Below are 14,693 nucleotides of genomic sequence, written 5' to 3'. Positions count from 1 at the left end.
GTTAGGTGAAGTGATTGCCTGTGGACACAGCTTATTAAGTCTCAGTTGTGAGAATTAAATCCAGTTTGTTCTGATTTGAAGTCCAGAACCCTATCTCCTATACTGTACTGCATCCTATCTAGAAGAAAAATCAGAAGACAAGTCCAATTAAGTCCAGAAAGTTTTATTATCAGAAGTTTAGCCACCTCGTGATGCTTTTTTGTATTATTACTCATGAATCTTTATCATGAAAGGGTTGTAATTTGTGTTATTCAAAGCAATGCTTACACTCATGAAATCAAAGTTGTTTTGAAGTATTCCTTTTTAATGTAGCAATCTCCCTAGGCAGAATATGTGTTTTAAAAATCTCTTGTCCAGGTTGAATTGTCTAATTTGAATTGTCTCCATTTGTGCTATCACCATTAAGGTGTAATTGAGATATTAGAGACTGATTGTTTGACAAACATATCAAAACTATTGCAGACAAATGAATATTGTGTCTTCAGAGCATTTGACCTTGAGTGGATATATATTCACTTTTACTGTGCTCAAAATTTTGATTGAAACATTTGGGAAGCTCATTTTTGAGAAGTACCTTCAAAGTCTGTGTGTCAGGAGTCTCTGTCATCAACACATAAGAGAAGGGAAAGAGGAGGGCTGAAAAAGTGAAAGGCTCAGCTGCTGCTGACCTTTTTGACACAGAATTATCATTGCTAAGACTTTTGGTACATCCTGGGTCTAAGACCTCAAACCTTTTATGTCACAGTCTAATGCACAAGACTTTCTCTAGAGAAAAGAGTAACAGTGGAAAACAGACAGAAATATACAAGGAAAGCCCCCAATAGCCACAATACAGGGGTCTCACTTGGCTGCCTTTCTAGAATATACAATTCTAGTCTAAACATTAACCCAGAGGCTCAGGATCTTTTTGTTTTTATATGCTGCCTTTGAGCAGCTTCAGAGAGTTTAGGAGAGGCTCAGGTGTCCTCACTTATGCTCTTGGCAGAAGCTGCTACTTTTCTGCCCTATTGATCAATTGCTTTCTGAGTGCGGGAATATTTCAGGAAGGAAGAGAGAAGGAAAGAAGAAAGGAAGGAAACAAACATTTATTAAGGAACTATGATATTCTAAGCACTATGCTAAGAGTTTTACAAATATCAACTCATTTGGTCTTCATAACTATCCTGTAAGGTAGGTACTAATATTATTCCCATTTTATAGTTGAGGAAACTGAGGCAAGCAGAGGTTAAATGATTGCCCTGGGGTCTTATAGTCAGTAAATCCCTGAGTCTGAATTTGAACTGAGGTTTTTCTAACTGCCGGTCTAGCATTCTATCTAGTAGACTAAAGCATTGTACCAAATTCTTTTGGAATTTCTTAATGGTAGCAAATTATAGACAGAAATCACAATATCACATATTTTTTGGAATGAGAGAATCCCCTCAATTTTATAGTAATTGAGGCCCAGAAAGTATAAGTAAATTCAAAGTCATGAAGTTACTTCATGACAGTTAGACCTAGAATGCAGGTTTTGCTTGTAGAACGTTGCTCTGACCACCATATCTTAATGTTTTGTTTTGTTTATCATTGAGGCAGATTTCATTTTTGAAAATAGTTAAAAAAAAAAGTAGAGATTACCTCAAGCTCTCTGGTAAATAAGGTATCATTTAAGGATCAAGCAAGGATCATCTTGCAGAATAATAGCCTTATAAAAATAAGGCTGTTTTGGGAGAAAGCTCTTGGAATACAAAACATTGTCATGGGGTCTTGATGCCAGTTCCTGGGTTCTTTGTATAACCCATGGAATCTTTTAAGAGGTTTTTGAATTTCTTCATATTGTATCAAATTGATAGTTTGAGGCTGAAGGATGAATTCTGCATGGACAATGCCACAGATGTCAGAAAAACAAATCAATGTTATTTTCCCCTGTGTTTTTTGATATGTATGCTTTCTTGGACATCAGGAATATTGGAATTTCCTACTGTCAACTTTGGGTTCTTGCTTTTAGAACATACTGTAAAACGTCACATCAACCATAATTTACTATTTACCGCTAAGACATTTTCCTCAGAAAATTCAGAACAAGTGTCAGTTCTTTATATGTGTCTCAGTCTTCACAAAAACTTTTTTCACATTCGGAGTTTCCTTTGCAGAGAGATGTTTCTTTATCTATAGTAACTCCATGGCCATAATTCTCTCAGTTAATTGCTTAATGGAACAAGAAAAACTCTACTTTTTCCAGCATTCTCAATAAGCCCATGTGTGACTAGACACCCCTTCAAACAATTAAACAGTTGGTCAACTAGCTTTTATTAAACACTTACTATATACCAAAATAGCATTATGTGCTAAGTGCCAGGTATAGTGAAAAAAAATCCTGCTCTCAAGGAATTCACCATCTAGTTAGGGGAGACAATCCACAAATACTTATATATAGACAAATATATAAAGGATAACTTGGGAGCAGTCTCAGAGGGAAGGCTATAAGATTAAGGAGATCTGGGAAAGGGCTCCTGTGGAAGGGGAGAGTTCAAAAGAAGACTTTTCATAGGATTTCATAGAATTTTGAATTGGAAGGGAGTTTACAAGCTTTGAAATTCAGGACCTTCATTTTATAAATGAGGAAAGAGGACCAGAGTTTAATAAAGTTGTCTAAAATTACATAGTTAATAAATAGCAGAGGACCCCAGTACCCTAAGTTCTTTCTGTTTTGCCATGTGTCAGTGAAAAACTTACACTTTTGACTTGGTCTACTGAAATAATTATTTTACTATTATATTAAGAACTAATTATTAAATTGTATTCCTAACTTTTCTCCTTAATTTCCTCATTAAGCCACAGTTAAACTTGTTAAAGTTGGATTTGAAGATTGGGAATGATTGAAGAGATTATCTCTAGCTCTCTAGGAACAAGTTCTTAAATGCTGGGTTGGATCCTACTGAATGAGAAGATTTAACTTGTGCTATGAACAGAATCTATTCTGTGTGAGTTCTTACTGGGGAAAGAATTAGAGTTAAAGATGATCCAGTTCATGAAGGAGAAAATCAATCAGAATGCTCTGGGGGAGATGGATTCTCTTATCCAGATTGCTGGAGGCTGCTGGGTCCTTATGATCAAGTCTCAGCAGGAGACATAGAAGATTTCTAGTCTACCTCTCAACAAATGTCCACCAATCAGGGTTGATTTCCACTTGCCAGGGGAGTTCTTTGTCAGAGGGTCATACACCCAATTTAGGGTGTTTTAGAACCTCCCTTAGGATCTTTGGTTACTGACAGAAACCACTGACCATCAATTTATTGATTACTGGCTAGCCTAATTAATAAACTAATTATTAATTACCCAGAAACTCTGCCTCTTGGATTTATTTTTTTTTTAATTTGTTTTATTATATGAGCTTCTTTCAGCATGTTAACTGTCTTGGCTGTAGATTTGTTTAATTCTTGAAACACTGTCTCATGTTGTCTTTGTTTAGATCATGACCACTTGTATTTCTCCTGATGTAAAACAATATATACTTCTTGGATACCGATAAGCTTTTGGAAACATTAAAGATCTAGGGAAATGTTTGTCTATCTCTAACAGTAAAGGAGTGGATTAGGAAGGGCCTTGTAAAGAAGGTGGGATTTGAGTTTAATCCTGAAAGAAGCCAAAGGTTCAGGTGAGGAAGGATTTTAGCTTTGAGAGCCAGCATCATCAACAAATGGCTAGGTATGGAATCAGGAAGAATTGGATTTAAGTCTTGTTAGTTATGGGGCAGCTAGGTAGAGCAGTGGATAGAACACCAGCCCTGGAATTGGAGACCATAGTGCAAATCCAGCCTCCGACATTTATTAGTTATATGACCCTAGGCAAGTCACTTAATCTTGATTGCTTCCAAAAAAGAAAAAAAAAAAAAACAAACTTCTGCTATTTGTATGATCCTGGACAGGTCACTTAAATTTAATCAACTCTTGGCTTCCTCATTTTTAAAGTGGAAATAATAATAACCTCTACCCCAGGGTTTAATTTCATGGTTCAATGAGATAACATATAGAAAGAGGCCTTTGCAAATCTCTATTTTTATTATTAGAAGGGATTCTTTTTTAGTTGTGGATAGGACTAGGTGGCCTCTGAGGTCTCTTTTTGCTCTAAAAATTCTGCGATTCTGCACAAAAAATTTTCTGCAGTGGCCATTTCTAGACAAACATTAAGGCAAAATGAAACTACTTTAATATCTCTCCAGCTCCTGAGGGTGAACTTGTTGGAAAAGAAAGAATCCTCTTTTAGCACTCTGTAGGATTTTAAGTATTTACCTTTGATAGAGTGGAAATAATAATAGCAATGATAACAATCATAATCAAAATATAATTCAAATAACTAATTTACTGTTCTTAATCATGATGCTTAATCTCTTGACTCCTTCCCTTTTCATTTGCTGTCTCCCATAAATCTTCACCCCTTCCCTTCTTTGGCTTGCTTCAAGATTCTGTTCAAATTCTACCTTTAGCAGGAGACCTTTTTTGATTTCTGCTGGCTCTCCCCATTTCCCCCCACCAATTGCCTTCATTTTGAGATTGGCTTCCATTTACACTGCATATATCTTATGTGCCTACTTATTTGTATTTCTACTGTCTCCTCCTGTCGGAATCCAAATATTTTGATGTCAGAAACTGTTATTTACTTTTTTTGGGGGGGGTGTATACCCAGCACACAGCGTAACCCTGATTTTCTTTAAGACATGCCCAGTTCTAACATGTAGTTGGTCTTGAGGGAACCTTTGAGCACGTCTGGTTTGTCTGATGTGGAGGCCATTGCATCACCCTATGCCACAAGGGGGTGGGGAACTTCTTTTGATTGATGATCTGGATGTGCTCCAAAAGCTCCTCAAGGGCACCTCCATTTTAAAACCAGACGTGCCCAGAGTAGTTCAGCTTACATTAGCACAATGACAGGCACATAGTACTTAATAAATGCTTGTTGACTGACCCAGCTGCAATCCATCTTCTAAAATAGCCCATTTCACTTTAAGAAAACTTTAACAGTCAGGACATTTTTCCTTATTCTGAACCAAATGTTTCTTTGTGACTCTTGCTATACACTCTACCAGTTGTAAGTTTTCTTTAAATGGGCTATTGATTAGGTCAACTATACAGTAATATAAATTCTCATGTCAGTATAGAATAAGAGTTATGAAGGGGACTTGTGTTAGATCATCAAGCTCAGGCAAAGAAAAATTGAGGTTGTGTGAAGGACCATATAGCATCTCTCTCTCTCTCTTCCTGCCCCCCGCCACGTTCTCTTCTCTCTCCCTCCCTTTCTCCCTCTTTTTTTGTTTCTTTCTCTGTCTGTGTCTCTCTGTCTCTGTCTTTCTCTTCCTTCTCTGTCTCTCTCTTCTTAATTCTCTCCTTCCCTCCCTCTCTGTCTTTTTCTCTCTGTGTATGTCTGTCTTTCTCTTTCTCTTAGTCTGTCTCTCCCTCTGTCTCTATGTCTCTCATATTCTTTCATTCTTTGCCTGCTTTTTCATTCTCTGTCTCTCCCTATCTCTCATTTTATCTCTCCTTCTTTATGTATGAAAGGCCAGAATTTTGATCTTTAACTGCCAATCTAGCACTCTTAGATGGTATAGAAAATAGAGCATTGGATATGGAATCAAGGAAAATATGAGTTTAAATCCTGCCTCAGACTCTTTAGTTGCATCTGCTCTTCATGATCCCATTGGGAGTTTTCTTGGCAGAGATACTGAAGTTACTTGCCATTTTCTTCTCCAGCTCATTTGACAGATCAGGAATCTGAGGCAAGTGACTTGCCTAGCCCAGTGAGCATTTGAGGACAGATTTGAACTCAGAAAGATGTGTCTTCCTGACTTGAAGCCCAATACAACAACAGACTTGCACTATGGCATCACCTAGCTGTATCTCATTCTCTCTTTTTCTCCTTCTCTGTCTCCATCTCCCTTTCTCCCTCTCTCTTGTTCTGGGACTGCTTAGAACAGGGCTGTCAGATTCAATTAGAAATGGGGGCCACTTCTCCATGCGTAAGGAAGGATCCCTGCAACCCCACACATTGACTTAGTTTTTAAAATGTAGTATCATCTATATTTTATTGTATTTCATTTTGTTAAATATTTTCTAATTCCATTATATTCTAGTTTTGGATCTACTCAGTCACTGTCTTAGATGACTCTGAATTAGAAAATATATTCTTTGGAAGCTGGAGTCCTTATAATACAGCTCTTTCCTATGTACTTATAGATCCTCCCTGGGAGGAGAAGAGCCCTTCCATGGCTATAACCCATACTCTTATTCCAGTGAATAAAGCTATGAAAGTTAGGAGGATAGGTTCCTACTCCAAATTATATTAATCTTTATTGTGTTATTGAGATTCTTTCTGGCTACAACCAGATGTTATCTTCAGCCATTTTGGCAAAGTGAAGCAGGAATGAGGAATGTAGTATGTTATGGTGAAAAAAAATGCTGTTCTAGAGTCAGAGATTCAAATCTCCCCTTTGATGCTTATTACCCATGTGACCTTGGGTAAGAGACCTCCCTGGATCTCCTAATTTGCAAAATATAGCTTCCTAATTTGTAAAGTGGTGGTGGGGTTGGACTAAGTGTTTTGCCATCAAGACACAACTAATATATTACTCATACTCTGGGAATGTTTAGTTTCTAAGGATATTTAAGGTTTTCTGAGAGGGAAACTAGACTAGCAATTCCTATTAAAAATGGACTGTATTCACAAGTTTCAGTAGTTGTTAGTGTCTTTAGAATACAAAACACACTGAATGTAATAAAAGAAACAATGTGATAAATACTGTTTAGGTTCCCAGGAAGTTATGTGGCATCATAATGCACAGAGCTCCAGGTCTGGAGTTAGGAAGATTCATTGTCCTGAATTCAAATTTGACCTGAGACACTTACTAGCTGTGTGATCCTGGGCAAGTCACTTTACCCGATTTGCCTCTGTTTTTTCATCTGTAAAATGATCTGGAGAAGGAAATTCAAACCATTCCAAAATCTTTGCTAAGAAAACTCCACATGGAGTCACCAAGATTTGGACATGATTGAAACAATGAACAAGGTTCCCAAGCCTCATTCAGACATAATAGTTCTTATCTGAATTCTGGGTTCTGAGATTAGAACCTGATCAGAGTGAAGAGAAGAAAGGAAGAGCCCCAAAATGAATTTTTCCCTTGTTGGCAGAGTTTTGAAAAAAAAAATCATTTATACTCTACTTACCTCCCTTTCCTCAGTATTTGAAATCACTTTTACCAGGACCCTAATGGCTTCATATATGCCTAAATCCTCGACTTTTAGGCCTTCCCTAATCCCCAAAGTGTTCTGTGTTCCAGATAAACCTACCTATCCAATCCCTTCTCCCCCAACCCCAGACAAAATTCTCATTCTGTCACTAAAACTGATTTCAATTAAGCATTTGGCTTGAATAAAGCTAATTATGTTAATTTAGACTAACTTGCAAATGAATGATCACTCTCAGAGATTTTTATATTTCTGAAAAATATTTAGAAAGTATAGAGAAATATCCCCCTCCTTTTTTTCTTTTGGTGGATGAATTGGTGGGAGATGGAGAGTGGCTAATTTAACTTGAGAGTCTGCCCCTAAGGTTAGGTTTCATGAACTATTTCTGTTTTTCCCAGCTTTTATGTATCATACATTTCAGGAACTGTTGATTCCCTAAAAGGTTACAATGACTTTGATAATCAATCAATAATAATAATGATTATTGTTGCTTTTCAATTATGTCCAATTTTTTTGTGATCCTATGGATATTGTCCATGAGGTTTTCTTGGCAAAGATACTAGTATGGTTTGCCATTTCCTTCTCTCATGGATTAAAGCATACAGAGGTCAAGTGTATGGGGCCAGATTTAAACTCAGATGATTCCAGACCCAGTGCTCTATCCACTGAGCCATCCTGTGATAATAATAGCTAGCTAGCAGTTACATAGTACTTAAGGCTTGCTCTAAGTACAACAGAAGTTTTGTTTTTGGATCTTGGCAATAAGTTGGAACTGCAACTATTTTTCTTTATAGATAGGCCACTTATAAGCTTGTATTGCCCATATGTATTTTCCATCACTAAATTCAGTGGTTCTGAATCTATCACAATGCAGTGTTTTTCATTAGTTTGTCACCATGGAACATTACATTGTTATTCAAAAGCAATCATTTCGTTGAAAATTGTGCTTTTATTATATCTCCACAATGCTATCAATAGACTATTAAGACTGAATTTATTCTATAGCTCTGTATAACTCTAACTCTATTTTGGTCACTATGTTAAATGCTCAAAATAGAAAATAAAACAAAAACAGAATTTAAGTGTAAAGCAATTTCTAAAAAATGGGAAAAAATTATAAAATTTAATATGCAAAGAAGCCTAAGAAATTTTTTAGTCCAAATCTCCCTCTTTTTAAAAATAGAAAAAGAAATTGAGAAATAGGAGGATCAAGTGACTGGATTTCTATTCTATATCCTTTCCTTCTTTTATTAGCTGTTGTTGTTATTTATTTGATTACTTGTGGCTGAATCTTCATGACCCCATAGGAGATTTCTGAGGAACTCTGCAATGAGGTTTCTGCTACCTTGAGTTCTGCCTCCCACTCACTCTCATGGGGCCTGAACATAGAGTTTGGTTGTCTCATGTCAGACGGATTTTTGAAGGGCTAAGTCTAGCTGAACGCTCACTACAATACTGTAATTCTGGGATATACCTGAGGACTGTCGGCAATAGTTCAAGCCAGAGCTCCTAGTAGCTACAGAGAAGGGGAACAGATATTGAATTTGCCCATTCATGAAAGGGTCCTAATTGTGAGCATAATCGATTAGGTCAGGGCAGAGGAACTGTAGTCATGCAAATATTATAAACCAGATCTGTATTGAAACTAAGAGGAAACTAAGCATATGGTAAGTCACTTGATGGAAGTTAGGACAGGTAGAGTGCTGCTTCTCAAGTCAGGGAGACTCATCTTTCTGAGTTCAGATATGACCTTAGACACTTACTAGCTGTGTGATCCTGTTTGCTTTAGTTACTCATCTTTAAAATGAGCTAGAGAAAGAAAAGGTTAAACCCCTTGAGTGTCTTTGCCAAGAGAATCCCAAATGGGATCAAGAAGAGTTGGACATGATTGAAATGAGTAAACAACAACAAGGATAGGCTTTGGACCCATTATTTAGTTTATGTAAGGATAAAGAAGCTGAGGGACAGGAGGTTGCCAAAAGTCACAAAAATAGGAAGTGGTGGAACTTGAATCTGAACCCAGAACTCAAGAACATAGCTTTAGAGAAAGAGACTTTTCAGACCACCAAGTCCAATCTCCTCATTTTGAAGAAATGTGGAACCATTTAAAGACATTATTAAAATAGTACTTGGTTCATATATAAGGGATCCTAGTGATTTCTAGGAATCCTTGATCCAAGGGATCCCTTGGCCATATCTTTTGTGTAACTTTTTGCTGAGAATATGAGAATGTGCTCACAGTTATCTGATGGAATGCCAGGAAGCACAAAGAAGGGAAGCCTACTCTTCTGGTGCATTGATTAATAAGTTTCCTTTATTGTTGTCCTGTGTTTGCTTTGGAACATGAGTAAACAATCATCAAAAAGGAATGAGCAAATATTCTCTTTGGTGGGCCTCTGGAGATGGAGCATCCTGTACTTGGAAAGCTATTGCATCTCAAGAGTCACATACCAAATGAGAATACTTAGTATAGAGCTTTCTTTGTTCTGAGCCTATAAAAAGCCCTTAGTGGAAAGGGGACTTTGAAACAATCTCTCAGGAAAGGAAGCTTTGCTTGAGGCAATCCCACCATATCCTGAAAGCTGTGACTGAGGTTCTCCAGGCTAGGAAAATTCAGATTTTGGTGTTTTCTCAGAGTGGTGACCATATATGTAGTATGTTATTTGCTATATTGTCTTTATTGTTATGGTGATCACGGTGTTTATTAATTATATATTACTTTTATGCTACAAGTTTTTCTCTTCCCTTATGTCTTATTTGAATCAAGGTTCTGAGCAGTAATAAACTTGTTCCCACCCCCTTTAAGATTGTACCTGTTGACTGAGCATTCTGAACCTAGATTAATCTTACAACATAGCAGGTACTTAATAAATGTTTAATGACTATTCACCAGTGGCATTATATGATTTCTGCCTACATCTACACACTGATTTTTTAGGTTTCATGGAGGCTGGTAGTTGAAAGTTCATTACTTATTTAGAGATGGAAAGAGACATACAGAATCCCTAGTTTTACAGATGAGGGATCCGAAGATGAGTTTTAGGGAAGAAATATTGTATCAGTTGAGAAAAACTGCTAACAATAAAGACTAACATGCTATCATTTATTATCTTAGAGAGTCATCTAGACCAGAAGGGTCAAACATAGAGTCAATAGGTTGCATGCTGCTCACAACACTCCCAAGCCTCCAGATTAAATGTAACTGGGAAGTATTTGATAAAATAAAAATACAAAAGGGCACAGATAATGTCACACAGATTATGATTTTCTAAGTCAATATGATGCCTACCCGGAAACTTATATGTTTTGGTGCCCATTATTATTTGAGTTTAAAACCACACTGGTCCAGAGCTCTGAGAGACTAGGTAAGTAACTTCCAAGATCACATAGCCTGTATATGATAGTGCTGGGACTTGAAACCAGATCTTCCTCCTTCCAAAGCCAGCTATCTATCTATTATGCATAAGTCTCTGGTGTAATTAGGAAGCACAAAAGATTTACACTAAAATGGAAAATTCAGCATTTTATTTTGAAGGAACAATGTCTTCTGTATCATCATCATCATCATCATCATCATCATTATCATCATCATTTTCTCTCTCTCTCTCTGTCTCTGTCTCTCTTTCCCCCTCCCTCTGTGTCCTTCTTGGACTATCTGTCTGTCTATCTTTCTCTCAGAACTGCCTATTTAGAGCTGAAAGGGAATTTAGGGGCCATTTAGTTCAGTCTATTCCTTTCATGGCTGAGAAACCTAAGGGTTAAAGAGGTAAATGTTTGGAGACTGAATGTAAATCAACACATTATGTTCACTTTTTTTTTCCTTTTTGTTTTGCTTTTTTTTTTTTTCTCTTGTGGTTTTCCCCTTTTGTTCTAATTTTTCTCTTCCAACATGATTCATAAAGAAATGTGTATTTAAAAAAATGAATGTACTTGTATAACCAGAAAAAATATAAAACAATAAAAAAAGGAGATAAATGAGTCAAACAAAGTCACATGGGTAATCAATGACAGAACAAAGATTTCAAGCCAGATCCTCTGACTCCAAAGTCAGACTTTTTTTTCCCCTTACATCAGCATAGTTTCACTTTGAATATGTATAAAGTCCTATATATTTTTTGAAATCACTTTACATTCCACAAACTTTGCTATGAGCTAGGTACTTCCTCAAACACACCTTAAACTATCTGATCATTACAACAAATCCATGAGGTCACTGAGAGATGAGATCAAGTGATGTCCTGAAATTATAAATCTGTTAATGAAAGGGGCAGGCCTAGAGCTGGAGTCTTTTAGGCCAGAAAGAAATGAATTATGCAAAGGTGATGTACCACCTTGCCTCAGGGATTAATGACTGTGTAAACAGGCAATCAATCAGTCAGCAGTTGTTAGGAATTTACCTTATGCTAAGCACCTTGGCAAGAACTGGGGACACAGAAAAAATAAAAATGGCCCAAGTTCTCTGGGAGCTTATATTTGAGTAAGGAAGATATATATCTATCTATATCTATATCTATCTATCTATCTATCATCTATCTATCTATCTATCTATCTATCTATCTATCTATCTATATATCATCTCTATCTCTATCTTGATAGATAGATAGAAAATACATAGAGAACAGATGGAAAGTAACTTTAGAGGGAGAGTCACTAGTAGCTGGGAGGGTCGGGAAAGGGAAGGTTTGGGAAAGGAAAGGCCCAAAGTAGTGTTTAAGCTGAATCTTCAAAGAAACTAGGAATTCCAAAGTGTAGATATTAGAAGGGGGGCATCCATTGCAAAGGAAATGGGAGATGAAATGTATGCAAAGAAGAACAAGTAAGCCTATACTGATAGACTGGTGATTTTGTGGAGGGAAGTTATGTGTAAAAAAGAAAAAAAAAGAAAGATATGAAGGGACTAAATTGTGAAGGATTTAACTTGTAATTGATCCTGGAAGCAATAGGGAGTTACTGGAAGTTATTTAATAAGGGAAATACATGATTGGGCTTGCTCTTTAGGAAAATCACTGGTAGCTATGTGGAGGGTGTATTGGAGTGAGGAAAAATGAGGTTGGGATATCAATTAAGAGGCTATAAAAGCCCCTGGAGAAGAATAAAGAAAAAAAAGAGATATATTCTAAAGATATGAAGAAAGAAATGACAGAATCTGGCAACTGATTGGATATGTGAGGTGAGATTAAGAGGTTGAGAGTGATACTGAGAATGACAACTTGTTTGATTGAATGTGATTTGAATGTGAATTGAAGGTGATGCCCTTGATAGTAAAAAGAAAGTTTGAAAGACTGGTGCATTTTGGGGGAAGTTTTGAGTTTGACACATTCAGTTTCAGATACTCACGAGACATAAAGGTTTTAACTTTTGAGTTGGACATGCTGAGTTTCAGATGTTTATAGGACATCGATTTAGTCAATCTAATGTATTATCAACAGCTTATAGTCATTTTGCAAGAATATCATTAAGATGTTATAACAATTTTCTTCTACAGTGATTCCCTCCAACTCTTTCTCCTACTCTTCTTTCCCTATCTCAGTAAAATGGCTATTTCTTTAAACTAGCCTAGATCGTTTCTCTATCCAGTATCTGCTCAATTCCATACTAGCCACCTCCACATTAAGATAGCTTTCATGTATCCCAAAGGTGTTTCTGCCTCTATTCTGCCCTGAAATTTTCCTATAGGATCTAATGTGTTTTCTGGTGATATTGTTTTCTCTAAAACTGATGTTGTGAAACCAATGAAACCAAATAAGGATATTATTAGCATAGTTCCGGGCACATACTGGGTACTTAATAAATGTTTGTTGACTATTGACATTATATGAGCTATATCTATATTTAGTTCCACAGAACCTAGTAGATGAAAAGTCCACTGAGTCAAAAATTTTCAGGATTACAAATAAGGTTACAAAAACTTTTACTTGATCTCTCAATATTTTATGAATACTAAGCAGATGAACACCAAGCATACTTCTGAGCAACAATAAAATCCACTTCAACAGTTAGTGTCCTCCTATTAATATATGTGATAATATCTAAAAAAAAAAAAAAGAAAGAAAAAACTGTACAGCAGCTGAAATTTAGGATGACAAATATACCAACCCTTCCTGAAATGGTCTTGATCTCTTTTGAACTGAGGGGTTCAAAATCCACTCCAATATAACCCTCCATGGCTGCCAGGAGATTTTTGCTGAGGCAGGGGGATGGATTGCCTTCAGAGTGTGCCAGTTCCCACCAGGAGGGCTCATACCAGCCAGGAATGATCCACTGATATTTGCTGCCGAACATGTTTTCATGATATGCCTACAAACCAAATAGTTTTAAAAGTTAAAAAGTCAAAAAAAAGATATTCCACTGATGAAGAGAAACATTTTGTTTTATTCTTTATAAAACTCATTTTGCCATCCCACTTTTTAAAGGAAAACCACCCAGATGTTTTGCTAACATAATTCCCTATTTCTTTTTAATTTTTTTTATTACTTTATCATTTTGAAAATTTTTATTGCACAGGAAGGAAAATTACACTTTAAAAAGATCACAGGAAATTTTAGGGATGCCCATTGTGGGGGGAATGGCTGACCAAGTTGTGGTATATGATTGTGATGGTATACTACTATGCTACAGGAAATGATGAGCGATGATTTTGGAAAAATATGGAAAGACTTGCATGAAATAATGAAGAGTGAAATGAGCAAGAAACAATATTATATACAGTAGCAACAATATTATCTTAAGAATGACTTTGAATGAATGTTATTTTGACTATTTACAAATACCCAAATTAGCCATTATGGACATATGAAAAAAGATATTAAGTGCATCCAAGAGAAAGAATTTATAAATAGAAGCATGTATGGAATAATTATATATATATATACATATATACACATAAACATGCATATATATGTATATATCCTAATTTGTGTCTAATTGTGGCTATCTTTAAGGCAAAGGGGTTGAGGGAAGAAAAAAAGAAATTTACATGATAACTTGTTAAAATAACAAGTTGTACATAGATTTGTAGTTTCATGTACAATCATCTTTTTATTATGCTATGTTATGGAAATAAAATAAATTAAATATATGTATGTATATTTCAGATATAGATATTCAATCTTTCTGTTATTGATATAGACAATTTTTTCCTATCTTACCGGATCCATATTGGATATAGAACAGAATATCTAATTTGAAATCTAATTTCTAATGGCTGAAGAACTAATTACTTACCTGGGAACTGATTATGCTTAGCTGCCTCTACACATAGACATATATATGAATATACACACTTCTATTCTCTCTCTACATGTTTAACTGAGAGTGTGCTGGTACATGTCTAACAAGCAGATAGCTCCCTCCCACCAAAAAAAGAAAAAAGAAGTAAGTGTGGAACACTTTTAAGTTTTGCTTGTATTACTAATATTTTCGCCATCACTTTCTTAAGCCTGGAAATCGACAGTACAATTAATTAAGTCTTGATTT

General features: G+C 36.0%; 1 protein-coding gene across 1 annotated transcript in view; it reads right to left on the bottom strand.

The window, feature by feature from the left end:
- The window catches only part of GABBR2 (gamma-aminobutyric acid type B receptor subunit 2), a 780,512-nt gene that overhangs the window by 277,698 nt on the left and 488,121 nt on the right, over positions 1-14,693 (bottom strand). The window contains exon 6 of the mRNA XM_012542879.3: positions 13,314-13,514. Within this exon, the coding sequence (XP_012398333.2) occupies positions 13,314-13,514 (201 nt within the window). The remainder of the gene's footprint in view (positions 1-13,313; positions 13,515-14,693) is intronic.

Source organism: Sarcophilus harrisii, chromosome 1 (genome assembly GCF_902635505.1).
Source record: "Sarcophilus harrisii chromosome 1, mSarHar1.11, whole genome shotgun sequence".
NCBI lineage: Eukaryota > Metazoa > Chordata > Mammalia > Dasyuromorphia > Dasyuridae > Sarcophilus > Sarcophilus harrisii.
Note: the sequence above shows the minus strand (reverse complement) of the source record. Positions and strands in the feature narration are given on the sequence as shown.